General features: G+C 33.1%; 2 protein-coding genes across 2 annotated transcripts; both read left to right on the top strand.

The window, feature by feature from the left end:
• Window positions 1–672: 672 nt before the first annotated feature.
• Window positions 673–9,363, top strand: LOC132740321 (mucin-2-like). The gene is made up of 7 exons (XM_060728195.1): window positions 673–1,229; window positions 3,355–3,429; window positions 4,023–4,173; window positions 4,361–4,569; window positions 4,951–6,834; window positions 7,593–7,662; window positions 8,174–9,363. Exons 1-7 carry the CDS (start codon window positions 1,184–1,186, stop codon window positions 8,556–8,558), a joined length of 2,820 nt encoding a protein of 939 aa, XP_060584178.1. The 5' UTR covers window positions 673–1,183; the 3' UTR covers window positions 8,559–9,363.
• Window positions 9,364–11,923: 2,560 nt separating this feature from the next.
• On the top strand, window positions 11,924–25,943 carry LOC132740314 (mucin-3B-like). The gene is made up of 7 exons (XM_060728190.1): window positions 11,924–12,457; window positions 12,699–12,731; window positions 16,379–16,550; window positions 16,973–17,127; window positions 17,767–23,079; window positions 23,341–23,419; window positions 24,690–25,943. The coding sequence occupies exons 1-7, from the start codon at window positions 12,403–12,405 to the stop codon at window positions 24,886–24,888; spliced, it is 6,006 nt and encodes a 2,001-aa protein (XP_060584173.1). The 5' UTR covers window positions 11,924–12,402; the 3' UTR covers window positions 24,889–25,943.
• The last annotated feature ends 1,169 nt before the right edge of the window (window positions 25,944–27,112 follow it).

Raw genomic sequence — 27,112 nt, 5'->3', positions numbered from 1 at the left:
GCATACTTATATATACATGCATATGAATGTCATAAAAACTTGCTTACTCATGCACATTCAACTTTGAAACAAAAGGCCTAGCATAAACATAGGAATGGTCATTTTCAACAACGGGAATTAAAATGTTTTGGAAGTGTAAACAATACAAACTAGTTGACACTACTAACAATACAAAATATTTGTTCTTTAAATGATCGCTGAAAACAAAATTATATATTCATGATTTTGAAGTATATCTGATTTCAAGATTATGTTTCACCGAATATATCGGTCAATGAACGCGCGCGTGTACCGTGAATAAAACAAGTTTTGATTGCGGTTTTACTTAAACAAGCCTTATAATTCCATTGAAATATTTTATAAATCGATGACGTTAAATTCTTTTATTCATTTTGTCAGACAGACATTCCTTATATGAATTACAAAATAATCAAATGTTTTTTCAATGCATGCACCATGATTCGACTTAACCTTCATGTGTCTATTTGCCGCATTTTCTGTTTTTCCCTAGTGTTATTATGTAATTATATTTTTTACAAAGTAATTCATAGTGGTTAAATCGACCTTGTATTTATCAATAAATAAAAGCACGTAAAAACACGCTTAAATACAAGCAAGGCCAATTGTGTCCGTCATCCATACAAGAAGAACAGGAAGAAACGCTGTGCATGTTTAAGTCGTCTGCCTTACTATATATAGATATGAAAAGAATGTCACAAAGACCAGGCTGAACATTCGTATATATCGGTTGTTTTTGTTTAAACCTATTAATTATTTAATCTCGATTATACATATAGATCTATATCATATATCAGAATATCGAGTCCAACATCGACTATTTTTATCAAGGATCTACCGTTCCTTTTAAATGTCATTGTCTTTAAAGTCTATCATATCATACTTGTTGATCGGAAGGTATTTGCTCGAAGGAACGGTGGAATTGGACCGTGTGTAACGCTGATATAATATGATATTTACTGGATTAACGACTTGCGATCGGAATACCTCGAAAACCACGCCTTAATCTTTGGATTAACAGTTTAAGTAGTGTGGTCATTTGCAGGACATTTGGCCGATTGTTTCGAAACTGTGTCAAGTGTAGGAGAAAAATAAATTATTTACAATATTGCACTACATGTGCTTTGTATAAAAGACCACTGGAATAGTTTTTACACGGATTGCAATGGCGCAAATGGCGTTAGTTCTTTTACTTGCAGTTATATTTCAAGGTTTGCATTTTGTTGTTTTAAATCTATGTGTAAGATTGTAAAAGTTAAACATCTTTTTTAATAAAGGAATTTCTAAAACTAATATTGATTTGAATTTCAATTATAGGTACAGTCATGTATTCATTATTTGTTTGAAATAGCATATTCTTAACAAGTCATAGTATTTATTTGACAAAACTTTTTTTCCGTCCTGCTTGGTTTGTTTGAGAGAAAAACTTCGGTATATACATTTGTATTGATGTTTACACTGGATGTGGTATATTGTATTGCTTATTGAACAGTTCATTTTGTACTGTCTAGTTTTTAATTGTTTAAGTACTGCGACGATTTTTTTCAATATTAAAGGCACATTATGCCCCAGACATGCTATTATTTTTATTTCTCAAACTGTATATTTTTGGTATTTTGTTACAGTTTCATAAGAAATACTCATTTGCCATAACCATGAATTATCTTTGCTCCTTTTGATTTCTTGGCTATTTTTAATTTTAGTGAATGAGTATTTTGTATGAAAGTCAAAATACTATTGACACATTACTGTACGATCCGATGTTCAACATCTAAAATGCTCTAAATTCATTATCAAAACATTATTAAACGTATATTGAACATTTCTAAAGAATTTAATAAATATGGATATCTGAGCCATAATATGACTTTAAAAGACGTTTCCCCAAGTTCCCAACATAACGGTGATTTATTATTTTCTCTGGCTTCATTTAATAGTAGTAAAAATCACAATCAATAATTGAATAGGTTCTTTCTCGTGGATTGATCTGTATAACAATGTACAGTCTAACCCTAATGTTGAAAATTCTAAAAAAAAATCAATATTGAGTAAAAAAAGTAAATAGGTAATATAATTGCCAGATTTGAGTATTGAAATAATTTAAGTGCAGTTTTATCTTGTATGTTAATTAAACCGTCATCATCTTAGTTGTTTTCTGCGAACGGTGTGTTATATACTTGCGACATTATTATTGTCATGTATAGACGAACTTTAAAGTGAATTGGTCTCTTGTTGAATGTATGCAATTCAATAAATAATTACGTTTATAGTATTAAGTATAAGTAAGAACAAAAGCACGAAATAATTATATGCGGATGTTGTTTGCAAGTGTGAGATATACATTGTCCAAGTTACATATAAAACAAATAATAAAATGTTCTAGAGCAAAATACATCATAATTTTATTCATAATTAAGCACAAAGACTTGATATGATACGTATTAAAAATGCCCGTTGTATCATGATATACGAAAACTATGACGATTTTACATGTTGACAGCCGCGATCTATAAATAAATTATTGGTGACAAAATTACCTGTTAGTGGGCCATTATGAAATGAATGAAATGAATATTTAATGAAGAATATTGTCAGCAGACGACATTTCTGCCCAGGAATCAATCACGCTCCATTTATTGTGACCAGTGGAAAGGGTATACTGGGATTTTCAAACTGTACATAAAACAAGGGCTACTTGAATGTATTGAAAGTTTAAAACTCCATTATCCAGCACATGTTCATCAGTGCATTTAACGAATAATTATAGTTATTTTTTCATTTACGAATTTCAATACGATTATTGACGTTTCATAAGAGTAAGCAGAAATATGGTATGAAAAGAAAATAAAGTCATTATGTTCTTCTTCAGATTACAGCTTAGATTGTGTAAAAAAAACAGGCCTGCTTAATTTTTTCTTGTTAAGTAAATATTGAAACATTATATACAATATTATTTCATAAATTATTATGAAATTTGCATTTACATTTACTATGTACAGTTATGTTATTATTAAAGGGCTTTCGCATTGGTTTATTTTGCGAGGACATTTGTTTGTTTGTTTGTTTCATTTTACGCCTTTTTCCAACATAGGCACGAGGACATTTGTACTGATGACGAAGTTCTTTTCATGTTTATAGGGAAAGTTTAATAAACGAATAGGCCATAATAACTATTTCTTTACCTTTTATCAACTTAAGGGATATCAATGTAAATTTTACAGCTAGTCAGTAAACAGTAAAGCGCCTGGTTAGACTGACTGGTCTGGCTCTATTCATGGCAAAAACTACTTCCGGTTTCGGCCATGTAATGGTTCTCTATATACATGTATATTACAGTTTGTATGGTATGTAAATGTCAGAACAATGGACCAAATACAACATGTAAACAAGGAGCACCGAATCCTAGTGAAGGTAATCCTTTCTCCTGAAAATTAAATCATTGGTTTAGCTATTTTAGGACATTTATACCTTATTTCATAACAATATCAAAACTGTTGGCACGTGCTAGAACACTATTATATTTGTACATGTAAAAACTTACATAGGTTCATCATTCTAAATGTTTTGTTTGAAGGTACTCCACTGAGGTTTTTTGATATGATGGGATTGAATTTTTTTCCATATAAATGTACCATTTGATGTAGGTTTAGACCTCTAATCTTTGTGCAAAATTTCAGATCATTCGCGCACTCCGTTTTACCAGAATATCTAGTTGCATTGTAAATAAATGACCCAAAATGAAAAGCGTTTAAACGCTTTTCACTCAAATCGGACTAAGAAAAGCATATAAACACGATTTTTAATTATTTCAAAGTATATTTCTTAACTTTCTTTGCATAATTATATTTCTGTCTAAAGTGCCCCAGCTCATTTATGTAAGAAATTCAAATGTTATGTTTTTGGGCTTTTAAACCTCAGTGGAGTCCCTTAAAGATATTAAAACACATAAACAAAAATAAATAAATAAATACATTCATTTTTCATTATTCTATTCTATTATTAAGTTGCACAGATGTGTTACAACTCTTTCGCTAGCAGCTCAGGCTTCGTTTTGCTCGATGTGTCGTCTGCACGTTTTGCAATGCCGCCAGATGGCGCGTCCTCCTGCAAGTGTACCTTATACATAGAAGAGCAAGACAACTCTCAAAGCACCAGGTACATGCTTTTATTTAATGTCATTTTTATCTCTCTGTTTATATAACAAGAACTTAAAGACAATATTTTTAAGTCGATTCAGCTAAAGTTATTTTCAAATTGAAGTGAATAGTATTTCTTTACCTTAAAAGTTAGTTAATTAAGATATAATAAAGTATATTGTATGAAACTATGTCTTCTTTTCTAGCTTAGTAATTAGCGCATATACACCTTCGAATATGACGGATTGTGGTACACAAATCAACATTAATACTACCAGAAGAAAAAACAACATATCTTGTTCCGATATCAGTACAACGTTTCAAGGAAACCAAGCTGTTTTTACGTTATCACGTGACCTCACGCCACCAGAGAACGGCTATTTATATGATTACTGTTGGGTTATTTATCCTACGGGTATATATGAGTATAAATAATTCTTCTCTACCTCATTTCAAGATGTTCTGCAGATTAATTTAATTGAAAGTCGTAATAAAAATATGCACATAGAGTAACGATTAAGTTGTAACTAACTCAGACTGTTTCCCTTCTCAAAAAAATAAAAAATAAACATGTACATGTACATGTATATTATGATTAATATTTGTATATAATTTCTGTCTTGAAAAATGATATTTATTATTGATGCTTCACATTTAGTTTACACGTATAAGTTTGATTCAAATTTAACAATTAAACAATTTTTAAATCACATTTATTTTAATGGCACTTTTCTAAAATTAATGAACACTCGTGAATGTGTACATGTAATGTCTTTTTTGTGTTTCATGGTTACAGGTAACTCAAACAATGTAACGTTATCGTGTGAAGCTATAAAAACTACACAAACCACTAGCCCCGGTCCATCAACTAATACAACAACTCAGCATACAACACAATCAACCACTCAATCATCAGGGCAAACAACGACTCGCCCGTCAACTACACAAACAGTTACACAAACATTGCCAGTACAAACAGAAGCAACAACACAGAACATATCTTCCTCACAATCTACAACAACTGAACAACAAACTACCAGTAAACCAACAGATACGACATCTACTACACAAATTGCGACAGCTAACACAACATTGTGCACCCCAAAGACGACTGAGTCCACGATCGAGACCACGACTCAGACAGGCACACACTCATCCACCGATACCACAACACAAGTAAGTAAAACAACTTTAACGCAGCCATCAACGCAGAACGATACACAAACACCAAAAGATTCTACCACACAAGTAACATCGGGCACCACGACGGCAACAACTCGCGAGGAAACATCGGGTAACACAACAAAGCAAACAACACAGAAGGAAACATCGGCTACCACTACGCTATCTACCACAGAACAGGAAACATCGATAAGTACTGTATCTACTACTGAAAAGGATGCATCGGGAACTACGACATCAACCACAAAGAATGATACATCGGGAAATTCGATTTCTACTACAGAAATGAAAACGCCTGGAACTTCGACATCTCCTACGGAAAAAGAAACATCGAGAACTACGACATCCACCACTAGAAACAGTACATCGGGAACTACGACATCTTCTACGGGAAAGGAAACATCGGGAATGACGACATCTACTACAGAAAAGGAAACATCGGGAACTACGACATCTACAACGGAGAAGGAAACATCGGGAACTACGACACCTGCAACTGAAAAGGAAACATCGGGAACTACGACACCTACAACTGAAAAGGAAACATCGGGAACTACCACATCTTCAACAGAGAAAGAGACGTCGGGAACTACGACATCTTCCACAGTAAACGTAACATCGGGAACTACGACACCTACAACTGAAAAGGAAACATCGGGAACTACTGCATCTACTACTGAAAAGGAAACATCCGGAACTACGACATCTACAACGGAGAAAGAATCATCGGGAACTACGACATCTTCCACAGCAAACGTTACATCGGGAACTACGACACCTACAACTGAAAAGGAAACATCTGGAACTACGACATCTACTACTGAAAAGGAAACATCGAGAACTACGACATCTAAAACGGAGAAAGAAACATCGGGAACTACGACATCTTCCACAGCAAACGTTACATCGGGAACTACGACACCTACCACTGAAAAGGAAACATCGGGAACTACGACATCTACTACTGAAAAAGAAACTTCCGGAACTACGACCTCTACTACTGAAAAGGAAACATCGGGAACTACGACATCAACTACTGAAAAGGAATCATCGGGAACTACGACACCTACAACTGAAAAGGAAACATCCGGAACTACGACATCTACAACGGAGAAAGAAACATCGGGAACTACGACACCTACCACTGAAAAGGAAACATCGGGAACTACGACATCAACTACTGAAAAGGAAACATCGGGAACTACGACACCTACAACTGAAAAGGAAACATCCGGAACTACGACATCTACAACGGAGAAAGAAACATCGGGAACTACGACACCTACAACTGAAAAGGAAACTTCCGGAACTACGACATCAACTACTGAAAAGGAAACATCGGAAACTACGACACCTTCAACTGAAAAAGAAACATCGGGAACTACGACATCTACTTCGGCGAAAGAAACATCGGGTACCACGACAGAACCAACCCAAGGCTCGACAGAAGATTCCACTGGGGATAAGCAGCAAAAGGGAACCAAAACAACTTTCCCATGTAAGTACTGATTATTTAGTTTTATCACATACCCGTTACACTATAGGCACGTCAATGAAAAACTATTCTTGAGGCACGCATGTAATAAGTTTATTCAACCTGTTCAATAAATTCAGTATTGAACCTACTCTCATGTAATATCCTCTATATCTTGAATAGTCAGCGTGCTGGGAAAAAATGCTAGTATATACTCTACGCTATCGTTTTTATCCTGCAATCTGTCACAGACACTTGGGGTTTGGAGCTCAAAACGCCTTTAAAATCCAAATAAAATGCATATTTGTCAATCCCAGCACATGTACTGATCACATATATAAAAAAAAACTTAATATAAGCCGTTTTGAAAAAAAATCATATTTCAACATCTATAATAATTATAGATGTTGAAATATGAATTTTTTTCAAAACGGCTTATATTAAGTTTTTTTGATATATATGATCAGTACATGTGCTGGGATTGACAAATATGTATTTTATTTCGATTTTAAAGGCGTTTTGAGCTCCAAACCCCAAGTGTCTGTGCAATCTGTAACCTTTTAAATACATCAATTTGAGTTCTTAAATCATGTGATTATAAAAGGAACTTAACTTATTTTATGTCAACGAAATGCAATCGTAAAATTGATATATAACCCTTATAAGCTTCAAGTTATTCATTTATATAAAACATCATATCCAGCAATTTTTTCGATTTCCTGAGGTTTTCTCCGAATTGGTGTAAAAAAGGGCCCTTTTAACGTTATATTAAAATATTTCAGATGCAGCTGTGATTGGGTCATGTGTCGGTGTTGTCTTAATTGTGATTGTTGCAATCATATTATCATGTTCGTAAGTATCCTATGATATCTTATCTTAAATATTCGTGTTACATTTTAGTACATCCGGTGTCTTAATCAAAGTAGCCCGCATAGAGTTTGACAGATGCATAACATCAGATATGGTTATACGTAAAAGCAAAGTGGGATCTTACTTGGGCTTGTCCGATTAAAGCCAATACGCGCATTCTTAAAAAAGAACATAATTCAAATAAATAAAATGCATATACACGCCATTTTTTCAGTTTCATTGCAGCCATTTTGTTTTATTTAGTTATCAGAATTAAGAGAACGAAATGTTCAAGTTTTGCAATATGTAGATAAAACAATTAGCCTCAAACTTGTGTGAGACATGATTGTGTACCTCTAGATCAATTTACCTAGGCCTTGACTTTTAGTTAGTGCTTCCGTTCCAATAGCTTTGCCTACTTTAATATCATTTGTTGAATCAGATATGTAAATGCAACTACCTGTACATGAATATAATTTGATACTTTTTTATACTTGTGAACGTTACTTTTCAGTAAAAATCGTAATAATTCGTATGAGATGAGTGGAACAGCACCGTTTACACCATTGACGAATGAAAAACGTCACTTCCTGCCACCAGACGGAGGCGAATCTCCGTCTAACAATCACTTCCACAAAAATGATATTGACAATGAGGAAATGGATCTTTCTTTATGGGAAACTAAACCTCCAACTGCAGAGAATACTAATACTTATTCCATGGCCTTTGACAATAAAACCTTTAATAGTAATGACGTTCCTGAAATAAAAGTATCTGAACTTCCGGAGCCATCCCCTGGTAACGAGCAAGCGCCTGTACCGGATGTTTTTCCTGCGCCTGACAGACAGGAAGAGGTGGTAAATGACATGATAGACGTTCTTGTACATCCAGACTCTTGATTAATCATTTTTAAAATCAATGGCAACTATGTGTTCCAGTTTTTCAAATGAATAGTTGGTCCGAATCTGACAATATTGAAAGAATAACATCTAACAGATGTACAAAGTATTAAAATAATTGTGTGTGTGTATGTTGACGACGAGGAGGTCAGATGTTTAAAAAAGATAATGGAGAAGGGTCGTATACTAAATTTCTTAATTTCTTTTTTTTTTGTGGTTTACGTACGGTTTGTAATCTATTTGTAGACGCTCCGAAAAACAGAATATCAAGGATATAGCTGCTCTCTGCAGTCTGTATTAAAAAATTAACTGCAGTAAGTTTATAGTTCCAGTCAGTCTGTTTGACACCAGTTAGAGGTTGCCAGATTATATAAAACGACTTCATCTTATGCTATAATTTTCTACTAAACTTTTATTATCTAGCTTTAATATTATTAACATAAATATGTTTGTAAGCATGGTCGGATACCCATGGTTGATTAACACGTATTTTAACATGTAATCAATAAATGTAAATGGTTCGGCGTGGGTATATGACGATGGTCAGTAAGTAAGGACCACATTCACTAGGAACTGACATGTTTTTTTCTAAAGATACTCCACATAAGTGCTAGATGTTCATTTCTGCAATTGTATTTTTTATGTTGATCTCTCAAAAGTCTTATAGATAAATAGACATCTATATATAAAGTATGTTAGGTATGAAAAATTATGAGTGGGAAAGACATGCAAATGAAGTTACGTAATTTTAGATAGAATGTAGAAAAGAAAAATTCATGCGCGAAGTTTATTGAAATATATATTTGATGTTGATAATTGGATGCAGCATATATGAACAATTTATAATTTGAATGATATTGCGATTATTTTTTCATTAGCTGTTCACTTATAGTTTTTAGTACCGACCTTTAATATTTTTGTCGTGTGTAGTGTAGGCACTGTAGATATATGAAGGTTTGTTGAGTAACTACTGTGTGACTGTAAATATTTAATCAAAAGTATTATTGTTCTTTTCTTTTATGAAAGTAAACAATACTTATAAATATATGCTTGAAGAAGCAAAGTAATTTTTCTTTTTGTCTTTGTGTACAACTTTTCAACAAATTGTGTGCACGATCTGTTTTAACATCGATGTCAAATCCAAATATCTTAAGTCACTCCCACGCTCGCCTGACGTAAAGCACTTATATATTTTTATATGAGACTTCAAATGTTATGCCTAATATTGATATCTTTTGAAAAGAAAATCCTGAATGTATAATACATAACTTATGACAAAGACTCAAAATTTGCATTGCACGTCAGTCCACTACAAAATAAAGTGACTTATAATGAAACTCAAACATATTACCGATGGACGCTGTGTGTAGCTAGCTAGGTTTTTAATGAGCGTCTAGCTGTTTATAGTATGTAAAATATATGATTATAACAGGATATTTACGATGTGGGACAGACAGTATTAGACGTGATGTCACATGATGATTATATTCGGAGTTAATTGCGCTAGACTGACACGTTAGAGGCATTATTGTCAATATTTTATATAAGTAAAAGTATTATATATATCAAGTTATGTGTGCGACTCTCATGCCGGTTACTCATATTCTACCAACAGTGCGTTTGTCACCATGATAATTATTACAAAAATGTTTCATTCGTCATTCATTTCTTCATTAGAATCGCTTCATGTAAACATATAAGATTTACAAAGTGAGTTATTTATCAGAATTCAATAACAACATTATATTGAAGGTTTAATGGGGGACTGATGCAAGGATATTGTGACCCTAATTGTATGAAGATAAGTTTAAAATACAATACAATATTATTTGAGCCGTGTCACGACAAAACCAACATACTGAGTATGCGACCATCAGAATGGATCCAGACCAGCCTGCGCAGTCTGATCAGGATTCATGATGTTCGCTGTCAGTTTCTACACTTGTAATAGAGTAAGTAGTAAACGAACGGCATGGATCCTGATCCTTATCAGACTGCGCGGATGCGCAGGCTGGTCTGGATCCATGCTGGTCGCAAACCCATTACGTGTATGTTGTTTCTGTCATGACGCGGCTCATTTTAATCACATTGCAAAAATACAAGTAATTATAGTAAAAAACGGAAAATGGTGGGTAAATATTAGAATAATGTAACACTTCGAGTGTCAGACCTGTTACCTCACATTTAATGACCTTTTAAAGAAATTCTGCACATCTTACTAATAATTTCTAAAATCTAATTTTTGAAGGTTATATTATCCTTTACCGAAGTGAAGCACCTGAATGATAATTCTTACAAAATGTATTGCAGGATATCACCACAAAAAAATTATGATTCACTCAATTTTTTAAATTTAATATTCACAAATTATCATTTTAGTCTTTTTAATTGGTGCATGTGGTTTTACACACAGTACAGTACCTTTATAATTATATTCTTACACTTAATTACAAATACAAATTTATACATTATTAAAGTGTATTTTAATCTACTCAAAATTTAAGGCATAAATATAAATGATAAAAAGTGTACTAGTTTTTTTTTTTATTTTTCTTTAATTAAACAGATTAAAAAAAAACTTTTGACAGTTTTTAGTGCCGACAGTGTTGTCAGTCAAATACCGTTTTGTTATGTCCGAGGAATTTGCAATGTATATCTAAAATCTTTTTTTTCCCTGGTAATTTTTTCAGTTTCAATAATTTTACCTTTTCTAAGGAAAGCACTGCTCTTGTAATTTGTCTGACTCCCAGCTCTAGAAAGATGGGTTACAAGATCTTACTGGGAAATAATTCCTTTAGGGAAAACGACACTAGTAGGTTCATGAATTTAAAATAATTTTAAAAAATCTTACTTGAATAAGACCTTTAAAGGATTTTTGAGGATGTTGAAAATGTAAAGAATTATGAAAATCTGGAGACAATGAGAACCCTCAGAAGCATTAATCACAACTAAATTACAAGAGAATTGCAGACTCGGTTTGATTGAGTCTGTACATGAGGGATAAGGAATATGTGCATCATCCCTCACGCCCCCTTGCACCGGCTTGAGCGGTGTTAAGTTAAATTCGCGATGCACTTTTTGTTTGTTTAAAAATATTTCATAGAAACGAAGATGATAATAACGTATAGTAGCGTTTCATGGCAAGTATCTTAGAGCCGCCATACATACAATTGCTCATAAGATATTTCAATTGTGTGAATATTGGACCACCAACTAATTTTGACCATATAGCAAAAAATGTCATGATGGTCTGAAAATGAGTTTTCTAAATGTCTTAATGATCTATCGAAATAAGTGTTTTATGTAATAACACATTTTTTCAGACGACAGCTTTAGTTGTCAAACTTGCAACAATTGCCGAGGGCATCCGATTGTCATGTCATGACGGCGAATCTAAGTTGGCGATTGTTACCGAAAAGAATCGCGTAATTCACGTGACACCGTTTACGCCGTAAATGTCAGTAACGTCGATACATTTTGACAGAAAAATATCTTCATTCTTTAACAAATCATTCCACGGGAGAGCCGCTTGATAAAGAAAGTAGAAGTTTTATAATGATCTATGATAGACTGACATAATACTATATTATTTTTATACAACTAACTAAAGATGCGATGGACTGAACGTTGGGTTAATAATTGAATATCATCAGAATTAAATTTATTGATAACAAATAACAATAAAACTAAAATGTGGAACTTACAGAAACTATCGTAAACTATACACTCCTGTGTGAAAAGTTTTAATTTATCTAATACAATACTTTTATATATCAAATATTTGAACTTATAAAAAGATTTGTGAAGAAACATTATTTCGCAGATATATTCTCTGGATTTAAAAATGACTTTCCTTCCCGGATTAACTCTGTTGGTTTTAATAGTGGCTGCTGTTGAAGGTATTGTTTATTTCATCTTATTTGAATTAGTATTAAAAATGATAATAATAATAAAAAAAAATAGAGAAAAAAATAAATAAAAACATGTAGCAATGATTCTGTGCCAGTATGGATCCGAGAAATATTTCAATAAATGTGAAAATATGCTTAATTAATACATATCAAATGATATTGTAAATTATAAAGAGTAAAAATACGAAGGAGTTCTAAAGCTGTAATTGGTTTTATTTTTCTATTATAGTGCATGGTCAAGCTTGTCCAGAAGGCGTCAATGGTAAGTTTACAGAAGTTTTTATAATGAATAATGTTTACGTTAATATAGACTTAAGTATTGTTTCTACATTAAACTAAACTACAATACAGTTTCTGTGTACATATATCATATATTGGGTGTTGGTTAATATTCTTATTACATGTATTTCCAAATATATATGCATATACATTTGTCTTTAGGTTGGTTCTGCTTCAAATATCAGTCTGTTTGTTCGTGCGTACACCGGCAACAGTGACATGTAAATTATGATTACAACAAAGCTTTTGAAGCTGTTGAAAAAAAGTAATATTATAAATCACTGATGATATTTTATTTGCTAAAAGCATGCTATATACTATTGTTTCCTTTTGATAGAGTCTCGTTTTATTATATTCTAATCATAATTATTTGTAGTTCTTTTACAATTTGCAACATATTAATCCTAATTGAATGTGTCAATGTATTGATCAAAGAAGTCATCTGAACAAAAATAAATAATAATAATTATAATATCTTTATTTCCTCCAAGAGAAAAAACTCTAAATACAAAATCAGTATACCAAGTTGGATAAAATCTATAAATATTTTAATGTATTTTGTGTATAACTGACAATGTTTCAAAAATCAACTAATACTTTATATTATTAAACTTCATTATACATGTATTCTTAACATAAGTACAAAAAATAACAAATGTTTACCATCTTGTTTGAAACATATTGGTGATTTAAGTGAAACTTCATTATCAGTTATGTATAGAACAACAACAAAAATATGAGCCGTGTCATGACAAAACCAACGCAATGCGTTTGCGACCAGCATGGATCCAGAACAGCCTGCACATCCGCGCAGTCTGATCAGAATCCATGTTGTTCGCTTACAAACCCTATTACAAGTAGAGTAACTGATAGCGAACAGCATGGATCCTAATCAGACTGCGCGGATGTGCAGGCTGGTCTGGATCCATAGAGGTCGCAAACGCACTATGTTGATTTTGTCCTGACGCGGCTCAATTATATTTTCATCAGTTAAATTAAAGATTTACTCAGTCTATCTTTATATAACTTAGAATTGGTAGAAATTGACAAACAGAAAATCAGAAAAAATTATATCGGGGGAAAATTATGGTCCACTGAAACAAAAATTTGCAAGTTTTAATGGAACAGAAAAGTATGGGTCAAAGAAACTTTTTGTCGTTTATCAATGGCGCAGCGTTATTTTTTAAAAAAAATGATTATTTTAGATACAATTCTAAGCATGTGATTAAAAAATAGGTAGGTTTACCGTCCGAATTTATTTGAAATACAAAAAAAATCAGTCGTAAATATGCATTTCATATTCTTTAATGTATATAACCAATATGTTAAACAGGCGTCGGTAGGGTCATTTTTCGAATTCTATACAAATGTAGCTTCTAATCTATAATCATAGCAAGTAGTTATGTCATAAATTTCAAAGATACCATTTAGCTAATTCATTTGCTTAGGATGTCTTTGACAACATATGTGCTGTATATCAAGAGGCATTAAAAATTTTCATATCGGGTTCTTATGGATATTTTTTGTATTCTGCCCTACAAAAGTTATACGTAATAGCAAAAGAACACACGTTTAGTTTATAATATAATTTAATAAGGCATTAATGTGCCTTATGTATAAATCACAAGTCGGTGTAAGGGTCGACAATCTGGACTGAAAGAAGTTAGGACATTTATACAATAGTTCTAAATAAGATGTCTTAGGTTTTAATCATAATTCAATGTAATCATGTTAATACAGACAGATTCAATCTCATTAAGTGTCCGTCACGTCGTGACATGTATAACGGGAAGGACAACTGACCAGTGTATTGTGTGTTGTCAGTGGTCAACTAGAAATGACCGATCGCCAATGTTTATACTCGGTTATCAATCAAGTTCCGCCGCGGTCATGACAATAAAGTCCCTCACAGTCATAAATTCATAAGTATTGTAAAACTAGTAAAAATTGTTATTAGAAAATGTGTGCGATATAATACAATAAATCATATATTACGCGGGTTTGACAGTCTCAACGAGAAATATAAAGAGAAACATTGTCATAAAGACAGGGGAAAAAACAAGAACGGTTTTTGTCTGTAATGACACATGTATGTAAACTATAAATAAGCACTCTTAATTGACCTACGACATTAATATCTTATGAAATATTCCTGTTAGTAATGTATGATTCAACAGCTTAAAATACTAACTTGAGTCACAGTATTTATGTACAAATCTCTGTCAATTATTTTATTATGTGTTATTTATTTTCTACTTGAATATACTTATCGGGGTGACGAAACTTGAATTTCGCAAAATAAAATGCGCAATAATTTGCGCACATAAAACAGAGTTTCCAAACTCTTTAATTTGTAGTTAAATTGTCCATAAATCTTTGAGCAGCATGTATCAGTTATAGCCAGTCGTATTAATAAAGATGTTAACTACCATTGACAAATCTTTAAAGTTACATAAAGTGTTTGCCCCACAGTTGTTTGGCTAGTTGATTGGTAGCGTACAACCCATTCCCGATCCCACACGTCAAACATTCCCAAACCATTTAAACTACACTATTTTACGAATACTAGATACATGATTGTGATTCAATTTGCTTCACCTCAAATAAATAAATAAATAAATAAATAAATAAACTTATTAGAATAAAATATATAAAAACTAATGATAAAAAATGATACATTAATACTGTGTATCTAAAAAAGAAACGCAACAGCTGGTTGATTATTTTACAGCAGTCATCCCAGTGCAAGCTTCACAACTCCAATATTTATTCACCAATTTTAACTTAAAATCTTGGTAACTGTGTGCACACGTGTGTTACACGACACTAAATCATATTTTCATGATATTGAAAGAGAGACTACGCTTGAGGTGGGAGGTCTCTATGCATAAAAAAGTTGACCTCTCTCCAAGGATATTAGTGAAAGAAACACATCTTGTATATCAAACAACAATAAATCCGTTTTCTTTTGAAATTAAATACGTCGTTTCGTAACTGACTTTGCACTCATCCATCAAATGAGTCTGTAAATCTGTGTCCTATAGACACAGGGTGGAATGTACTACAAGGTGGTCAGTATCATAGGTTAAAACGTTTAAGACATAATATCACTAGATTCAATGTGCTCAGATACACACGTGTTTGAAAAGAATGAGATATTAAATGATATCATTTCATTAATTATGTTATTTACTTATTAGTACTTATACTGAAACACCCAAGTATATCATTTATAGTATGTAATATAAAAACATATCATAACTAATCATAATTAATCATAGCAAACATTCTTTGGCTATAAATATTTCACTTACCTCTGCCACATTGTTGTGGTCAATGGTATTTTACTTGCCGCCTTCTTATATGTCACCATTCATCAGGTCATACCACTAATTGAAATAATCTAATTTGTATAACATTACTTTATTGAACGCTGTAAACATATTTGATGTTATAATATAACATAATTAAATATAATTTCATTATATACCATTAAGATCTACTGTATCCAAAATTGACAAATACTAGAGACATAAATTTTATGCCTTTACTTAACTTTTTTGTAGGTTTAATTGGTAAATAGAATGCATGCAAGTTTGATTGGTTAAAATATATTTTATTAAATTACAGTTGCTAAGATGTGTGTACCTGGAACGTACTCCGGAGAAAGAGTGCTTATAGATACCGCATCATACGACCCGGCTGTTAGTAACTGTTCGTGTACATTTGGAACAAACTCCAGCGTCATGAAACTCGTCACCTACGTGGCTCCTAACTACCCAGAATGCAATTCTGCGATAAGGTACGTAATTTTCGATGTTGTTGAAGGGTAAAGAGAAATTGATTTTACTTTTATCCAGTTAGTTCTGTCCTGAAATGCGCAGTCATTTGTAATCCTTACGTTTTCCGCGTGTAAAATGGTTTTCTTCCCCGCTGCATTCCTACTTTTTTGCATTCTTGCAAAACAAAATTTGGAGGTTATAGCTTTGATGAAAGCGAGGTATTTGGCTCTGAATGTATTTTGACTCCCGTCACTATAACAGCTCTCAGGCTCAGGTAATTGGCCAACGAGTAACATTTTGGGCACCAAAAATCAAAGCTGTTGAGAAGCATAAAAAAGAGAGGATTTCTAGGGCTCTATGGGTCTATAATCAATGGTTGTAATTTTATGTTAACAACTTTTAAATCTTGTACAACACATATATCTTATACATTGTTTTCTAGGCTGTACTCGTCGTCAGGAAACAGTATACGGTTTCAATGTTTAATGTCCGGAACCTACCTTGATACGTCACAATACAATGCTGGTGTTGCGACGTTTGAGACGTATTCAGACTTATACGATAAAAACTACTGTCTCGTTCTGGAAATTGCTGGACGTAAGCTATCATTAAATGATTTACATTTGTTTCGATAAATTTGCTAGAAGTATAAATTAATAAATAAACTAAAAGATATTATAAAAGTACACCAGTGATAAATGAGTGGGTATATCTATGTATGACATTCATGTATTGATATTTGAGCTGTGTCACGACAAAACCAACATAATGGGTTTGCGACCAGCATGGATCCAGACCAGCCTGTGCATCCGCGCAGTCTGATCAGGATCCATGCTGTTCGCTTTCAAATCCTATAACATGTAGAGAAACTGAAGGGAACAGTATGGATCCTGATCAGACTGCGCGGATGCACAGGCTGGTCTTGATCCATGCTGGTCGCAAACCCATTATGTTTGTTTTGTCATGACACGGCTCATTTATTGTTGTCTTTTACTTAATATTTACTTAAGGAAATAAAAAAAGAAATATTTCTAGAGAAGTGTGCATTATGATGTGAATATTGATAACATCTCACTAGCACTAAGTTTTACCAGTTAATCCATTGAACAATACATGTCAGATGTGCTTGACTTAATTTGTTTATTCAATAACCTAGTGTACACATGCATTGTTGTGTCATTGCTATATTTTGACACGATAGAGTGGTATAAAATGCGTTTCAAATTACTTTTACAGGAATCGATGATACGGTAACAGTGTCATGCACTGCAGACATAGAGGAAGAATTTTCTTCAACTACACCATCTAGCGTTCAGGATAACTCAAATGTTATTAATGACGTAATAATTGAAAGTAATAGTACAAATGCAGATGTCTCTATGAACTATTCAACAACAGCAAATGAGATGAGCTCTCCGAGTATGGACAACACGGCAACAACAGATCAAACACCACAACAAACAACACAACAAACGACTGAAACAGCAGAGGTTATTTCAACAATGCCAGCAACAGTTGCATCATTGATACGATCAGAAAATATAACTACAAATGCAGCAGGATTAGCTATAGATATAACTGATGCAACCCTTAAATCAATGGAAAAAATATCAAAAGTTACAATAACTGGTGCGATATCAACAGATGCCACTTCACGGGCTTCAGCTATCAATGCGACAGTAGCAGACATTGCATATGAAAGTACCACAGCTGGAACGATATCAACAGATAGAGCTTTGTCTGTAGATTCAACTGTGAGATCAGTGATAACTGAAACTATACCCGCAGCTTCACATGCCGAAGTGGTTCCATCAGAAGCAGTTTCTGTAGTATCTGGTGCAGATTTATCAATGCGATTTTCAGGCGACATTAACACAGTTAACAATTCAAGTGGTGACCTTTCCCTGTCTTCTAATGCATCATTCACACCTCATGATTTAGACATTGTGTTCACAAGCTCTGCAGACAATAGTACCAACAATACTAATTATACATCACACATTGATTCTGTTGATAATTTACACTCTCTTTATGATAATAGCATATCAGATATATCTGAAACAAAGACTCAGGGTGATTTAACAACTTTATTGACTGGTACAGTTCTTTTCAACAGAGGAGGAAGCGGTTTATCAAAAACCATACAGAATATTGGCTCAGTCCAGGCAGATATTCTCAATGATAGAATGGTGGTTCAAGAAAGTACAACAACATACAAACCTGAAACAACTACGAGAGTTCCCATTTCAAATTCAGTGAATTCAAATGAAATTTCCAATTCACTAAATTCGAACACTGATTTATTTTTAAAATCTGATGTTACCGGGACAACATTGCCAGTAGACATATCAAATTCATTCAATATGGGCGCCGGTGCTTCTGTCGAATCTGACATTTTCAGCATGTCAAGTAACTCATCAGATGCTAATGACAGCAACTATTCACTGAAATTTCCAGCTCTTGATCCAGTGATGATCTTATCGAATCAAAGCACAGAGAACACAACTGATGATCTTACAAGTTCATATGCCTATAAAACACACAACGAAAATGACACTTTAATTCTAAATATTAATTTGAACAGTTTTGTCAATAATAAAAGCATCAGTTCTATTGAGACAAACGCTGTTAATAATAGTGTCATGAACATTCAACAATTCGACAATCATTCTAACAATTTTGCTGTAACATTGGAATCATCAACTTTTCAAAGCAATGCTACTGATGACACTTTACTCAGTACCGAAGTTACCAATAATGCATTACGTACATCCCCTTACACAACAAACGAAGCACGTTTAATTATGGAAAGCTCAGAACCTATCGATATTATTGCAAATATACCGATGAAAATTCCATATGTAACAGAAAATACTACGCTTCCAATGTCAAGTGATTTTATAGTTCAAAATGAAAATAAAACTATAAATGAATCGAAGCAAGACAGTGGTAATTCTGTTGTTAATGTCACGAGTAATGAATTATATCCAACAACACTTCCTGGATTTCAGTTTGAAATGACAGATCCAACAGTCAATAATCGTTCACAAGAATTATTACAGGAAATGGTAAATGAACAAAACAACCAAACACTACATAGTGATGTAGAAACAAATGTCCATATCTTGATGGAATCATCAACAGTTGGTAGTTTAGCCAATCACATGAAAGACTCAAATGATAGCTTAAATGACACATTCAATGGCAGTCTGAACTTCGTCTCTGATCCACTGACAGTTCTGAGCATGGGAACAACACCAAGGTCACTAGATTTGATTGATAAAGAACAATTAAGTCAAAACGCAACAGTAAACGACACTGATGCATCAATAATGGATATATTCACCGAATCTCAAGCAAGTAACTTTTCGGGATTTGAAAATAGGTTCACAAATACTGGATTCGAAAAGAGAAACACTTTTGAAAGTTCTACGTACAAAATGCCAGTTGAAAAGAATGTCGAAAATCGTTCTGACATTGTCACAGATCACAACTCTGGTTTAATCGAATCTTCAAATGAAACAATACCAATTATTGATAACAATAACGTTCCCTTACAAGCTTCTCACGACCAAAGTAACATATCAATGTACGAAGTAAATGCAACTGAATCTATGAGATCTTCTTTCGACAAGGCATATACATTTTTCCAAGATAAGACTGTAGATCATTTGTCTGCATTACATGAAAACAATGGGACTTCAGAGTCTTATTTCAATCAAACCGATACGGTGTTTGACCAAGAAGCAGTTGCCTTTGCAGAAAAAACTTCATTGCCTGTCGACGGTTCTGACAAAGTTACACCAGAAAAAAGAGAAATGAATGTTAGTAATTTATCTATAACAAACAATATCAGTGACCCATATCATGTCAACAAGACAGACACAATACTAGATATTGCTGATGCAATTATTGACAACTTTACAAACAGTCATATTGAAGATGTACAAAATTTAAATAACGTTCTTTATCAAACTAAAGATGAAAGTGTTACTCAAAGAACATTTGTTCCAGATGCGACTACAATAGCTGATGAAAGTCTGTCGTCGAGTGAAACTGCACCAATACTTAAAGATGCTATTGATTCTATGGCATTCGCTCATCGCCTGAATGGGTCTGTACCTGAAATAAACGTTACAGAGGAAACAATGACACAAATGATGGAAGTTGTTACGCTAAAAGCTGATAATTTGACATTTGTTCATCGGATTGATGAAACTTTATCAAAAAGTGAACATTTACCACAGATAAATTTGACTGAAACATCAAATAATGTTGTTGAACAGGGACAATATTTGGCTGATGAAACAGCAATTTCTCATTCATTCGACGTTCCAGAAAATGTAGTGACACCAGTGCAAAACGAAACAAACGTTAACAATATGACAATCGCTCAGCGCTTAAGCGAGTCAGTATCTGAAATTAACGTTACCGGAACCACATCAACACAAATGCCAGATGTTGTCACAGAAAATGTTGATACTAGTAATTTAACATTCGTCCATAACATTGACGAAACCTTATATAAAAGTGAACATTTACCACAAATAAACGTGACTCAAGCATCATCTAATATTATTGAAAATGGGTCATATTTGGCTGATGAAACAACAAGACCGTATTCTTTTGATGTTCCAGCAAGTTTAGCGACAACAGTTCAAAGCGAAACCGACATGAACCGTATGACATTTGTTCATCGTTTAAGCGAGACAGTATCTGAAATAAACGTAACAGAAATAACACCAACACAAATGCCGGATGTTATCACAGAAAAGGTTGATACCAGTAATTTGACATTTGTCCATCGCATTGATGAAACTTTATCAAAAAATGAATATTTACCAAAAATGAACTTGACTGAAACATCATCTAATGCTATTGAGCAGGAACAATACTTGACTGCGGAAACAGCAGCTTCTTATTCATTTGATGTTCCAGCAAGTATAGCGACACCTGTCACAAACGAAACAGACATTAACAATATGACATTGGTTTATCGTTTAAGCGAGTCAATATCTGAATTAAACGTTACAGAAAACACGCCAACACAAATGCCGGATGTTGTCATGGAAAATGTTAACAATTTGACATTCATTCATCACAGTGATGAAATTTTATCAAAAAGTGAGCATTCACCCCAAATGAATTTGACCCAAATATCAACTAATATTGACCAGGGGCAATATCTGGCTGGAGAAGCAGCAACTTTACATTCATTTGAGTTTCCAGCAATTGGAGCAACATCTGTGCAAAGCGAAGGAGACATTAATAACTTTACTTTTGTTCCTCATCAAAATGAGTCTACATTTGAAACAAACGTTACAGACAACACACAGATGTCAGATGCTATCAAATCTGAAAGGGTTGGTACATTCATCCATGACATTAATGAAACATTGTCAAATGTTGAACCTTTATCAGAGAAAAAAATTATGACACAAACTTTGACCAATACAGATGAGCAGGCATCATTCTTTGACACAACACACACTTCTTTATCTGAAATTAATTTAAGAGAAAACACTCCTATATTGATAGACAGTGAAGTTAGTCAGTTATCATTTGTTAATCGGCTAAGTGAGACCTCTATTCAAGATGTCGCCACGGAATCTACACCAGACAGTATTACTGAAAATGTGAATACAAAATTTACCGGTCTTGTGGACACTAATTTACTAAGCGTTGCACGTCAAGAAACAAGTACAAGTATTTCATCTTCTTCGTCCAATTTACATGGGACTGCTTTATCAGATCAAACAACAAGTACCGACAGGATTGTAAATGAATATATGATTGACAATAGCATTGATCAGCATAATGTACTTTCTTCCACCGATGCAATGCCTTTTGACATCATCCAAGGGAGTGTTAAAACAACAACACAAAAGACGCCAAATCCAACCACAGTTTTCATACCAACAACCACATATACTTTTAGAGAAGATATTCAAACTGACAGATACGAACGTACAACACTTAAACCTTCATCTACACGTTCTATATCAGACAGTTTCACGGAAAAACAAACGACTTCAGCTACAGATATTACCTCAAACAATGTTGAAGATATGATTGTAGGAGAATTCGTTAAGAGTGTACATGCTGGTATTCCTAACAATATAGGTAGCATAACGGAATCTTCAGATACTGCTGTACTTCCTGATGTTTTAGCCGACATCGAAAAGCAAATTATTCTTGGAATAAAGGAAAGTACTCCATCGGTTCCAGAATTATTTAGTACATCCACACACAAGACAGTAGAAAATATGTCAACTTCTGTTCCGAAGTTGACCGCCGTTAATACACAGGATAGAAGTGGTACAGTTAACGAAGATATTCCTGAACCTATTATTCCAAAGATTCCATCAAATGAAGTCAATAATGAACAAGTTACACCAAAGAAAAACTTGGACATGGTAGAGGGGAAAGTTTTGGTTGAAGATACGTCTCGAACAATGCCTGATAAAGCTGGTGAAAGTGGAATGAACGTTTTTTTCGACACTGGAAAAAGTAAAAGTTCAGCGTTTGATATGAATAACGACACATACAGTAAGTTATTTGTATATGATATATATTCATCTTTCTAAAATTATTGATTAATGGAATTTAAATCTTGCCTTTACAATTCAGAATAGACATACTAGAAATGTCATAACAAAGAGAATATAAATGTTGTAAAAGAATGTGCTTGTCAAGGTATAAATTATCCTTTATGAAAGATCTAAGAACTAAGTGCAGCTGTAAAACTAAGTTTAACTATAATACATGTGCACATAGGTTTCTATTAATACGCATATTTTCATATTTCAGTAATTGTTGTCGGTGCTATTGTTGGTCTCGTAGTAATAGCTGTAGTAATCGGAGTATTTTGTCATAACGGAAGAAAAAGGTAAGTCTAGTCATTTATATGTATGTAATGGTTTATTGGCGGCTTGGCAAATTTTAGTTTATATGTCGGTAGCGTGTTTACAGTACCAGTGTCCAATTTGCACGATCTCTAATCGAATATTATCTTTAGTAGCACTAAAGTCAATCGCTGAAATACTTCCTGTTAACTATTGAATTGATTTCGGAGAACACTTGATATTCAGTACATAACTAGATAACTTACACAGTAGAGGCATATATATTCTTTTTATGTTTAATAACATCATTCATTTAAATGATTAAGCATATACATTTTCTGTTGATATATATTTATATACATGTATTGTATGAATATGCTTCCAGATTTTTTTTGAAGCAGCATGCCTCCAGATTCATGCTTATGTTCATGAAAATTTTAAAGTAAAATAGTGTGAAGTAAACAAAGAAAGTAATTGACACATTGCATATCGGTACTTATACTCCTTGTAAATTACAAAAAAGGGGTCAAAATATGCAAAAATAGCCCCTACTGCGTAAGTAACGTAGTAGAAATATGGTGATAAATAATGCAAAAAATCACATAAGATATAAATTATCATTTGAATCTTTTATCTGTTTACTTTACTTACAATCTTAGTACATTTTGCCTATGTCTAATTTTCTTGGAATATTTTGGCTCATCTGGAGGTATGCAGCTTTAAATGTTCATGAATTTTTGTTTTCATACTTAAAAGTTAATATTAGTTTTAGGGCGTTTCCCAGTGATCCTACATTTGGAATAAAATTACTTTTATTATAGCATAAAATCATGTTTTTTCTACCGTCAATCTGAAATCATTCTAAGAATTTCTGAGGGTCATGTTTCATCTTGGGCAGAGTAATTTAATGTTTTTTATTCTTGAGTTAATAAATCTCCAATGATAAGCTTTGTTAAATCAATTAAAATTCGAATTTTCGAACGGTTCTGAGCATTTGAATTTCAAAAGTAGTTGGCCCCGGAAAAATAAAACGCATACGTAAAACATGTAGAATTGGATAAATACCGTCCAAGGACAAGGATTTAATGTATGTGCTTTGCATTAAATATACATCACGATTTTTTTTTAAAAATATGCTATAATAGCGTCAACGCACGTTTTTTGTCGTGTAATAAAATCTGCAGAGTCCCTCGGAACTGTTGAAGCCCTCGCCCTACCGGGCTCGGGCACCAACCGTTCCTCGGGACTTTGCAGACGTTATAACACGAAAAAACGTGCGTTAACACTATATAAATGCATTAAACTTTCTTTCAGGCGTTCTGAAAAGGTTAACATAAGCGGAAATAACGCTGAAGCACCAAATCATCAGAATCAGGCATTTGATAACGAGGCCATGAACGACGTACCAGGGAGCACAGTTACACAAAATGGCGGTGGATCACCGGAAGTAAATGGCAGCTCAAGTGCTGATGCCAAATCAGAAGATGTTCGCAATGGCAATGTTGAATTATGATAGATGTGCATATTTGTTCTTGTTGTTTATGTTATAAAATATTTATATAGTGCTGATCCAACAAATTGTCGCATACAAACATTACACATTAGATGTGTCATAAGGTTTTCTTGTAGTATACAAACTCGAATTCTTCTTTTGATGTGATTTCAGACAAAGATATAGCTATAACTTATTTTAAGAAATTTTAATAATATGGTTATGAAATACGGAAGTGTACTTACGAGTGTGAACCGAAGCTGGAATTTCTACCGAAAATGAATGAAAACTGAGAAATGATGTATCTATTATCGTTGCAAGATGGACAAACGCGTATCAGTCATAGCTTACAATCTTCCAGATAACTTTAACATTTAGGAGTAACGAGGGGGGGGGGTCGTTTTTGTTCATGTGAGATAAAGATAGTTACACGGATGTCTTATCCGTGATATCTTATGTGTGTGAACCTAAACACAAAATCATTGACACTTGAAATATAACTAGTAGAATTTGAAAGTCGCATGAAATCTTAAAGGCAGAATTGTTTACTTGTTATTGAATTATATATGCTATTTTTACCAAATATAACAATCATTGTAATATAAAGAGCAAAGTTATTCAGACCTTATTTATTTGCTTCTCTTGAGCATTGAGGGAAATATCCTAAAGGAGTCATTTATACACACATTAAGAAAGAAAGAAGTTAAGGTGGGCTGGCTATCACAATGCTTCACAACATAATAACGTAACGTTAGATTGTATTTTTTAAAACAATGCTTTCAATTTCAGAGGCGTTATAGCATGAGTCTTTTTTATCAAAGTTAATGGACATATTTGCTTTCATTACATGTATTCTAAAGCATACTTTATGATTTAAAGATATATGACATTTTGTATTGTAATTTGTTCATTTCTTTCGTGTTTTATATATATATTTAATGTCCATAACTTGTTTCTATTAGCTGCTGCATGCTTGCTATGCTTGGTTAAACGACCCTATTGTACATTAATGTACATAACATTTGTAAATATATTTAAGTGCCTACATTTAACATGTTTTAAATATGACTTGAAAATAAACTGTGTAATTTGTATACGATTTTCATTTTTTCTTCTTCATACCCTGAATGATTTTATCATCATTACTGCCATGAACAATATCTGTCTGTGCTATACATAATTTACTTTCTCTGAAATTTAAATATATAAAGCTTAAAATAATGAGTTTTTTGTAAACGTTTAAACAGCTCATTTATTAAAAAGTAGAAATTACCCCCTGCAAAACGTAGATGATTTTAACCCACCGAAATGTCGGAAGACAAAAGTCAGAAAGGTCCACAGTTTTTTTTTTTATTTTAACGAAGAACTGTCGAGGATGTATTCGACGCACTATGTAAAAATGTATATGTTGCAATTTAGAATTGTACTCGCAGCTGCGAAGCTCCATAATTTTAAATTAGAATATTTAAGCAAATATTTCAAATGTAATGAAAAGGAGGAAATTTGGTTTTGTGTTTCGAGCGGCGGTTAATAAATATTCTGTTCGCTTTGTAAATTAGGAATCTGTCATAAGTAAAAGTATTAATTAAAATTATATTACACAAAGCGTGGGTAAATTCTTGCTTGTATGTGTACATTATCAAAATATACAGCTTTTAGTATTTTCAAATGAATTTGCTGAAATATAGTATCATATTCCTTTGCTTTTTGTTGCAAATGTAAGTTAATGATTTACGGATTCGCCAACAACAAGTATTGCTCTATAAAAATGCCCACATTTTTAAAGAGAAAAAAGAATACACTTTATTGGGAAAAACAATTCTGAAAAAAAATAGATTTATGCGAAGAAAAATTGCCAGCCTTCCAAATCTTTTATTCACACAGCATATAACCAACAAGGTTGCTTGTATAGAAATCGCGTACATCTATTATCACATTGTGTAAGGAAGCAGATAAGGGCGTATTTTATTGCCGTTATTTAATGATGTTATGGTTAAAATAGCACTATATTCTACATGTAGCACATTATAAATAATATTGACAGCTAATTGACATATGTCAGAATGGTGTCAACTAATGTGAGATATTGGTCTGACCATGGACAACTGTCAATAATAAAAAAGAGAGAAAAACAATACAAATACAGGCACGTTAACTTGTACAGGTATAAGTAAATTACATTAGATGAAAGCCAAAAATTGAAGGCTATGCAAATAAAAAAAAAAACTCGTATCATATTTCTAAT

Source organism: Ruditapes philippinarum, unplaced genomic scaffold, assembly GCF_026571515.1.
Source record: "Ruditapes philippinarum isolate M1 unplaced genomic scaffold, ASM2657151v2 ctg3266_1_1_1_1, whole genome shotgun sequence".
NCBI lineage: Eukaryota > Metazoa > Mollusca > Bivalvia > Venerida > Veneridae > Ruditapes > Ruditapes philippinarum.
This window is presented reverse-complemented; position numbering and strand designations above follow the sequence as displayed.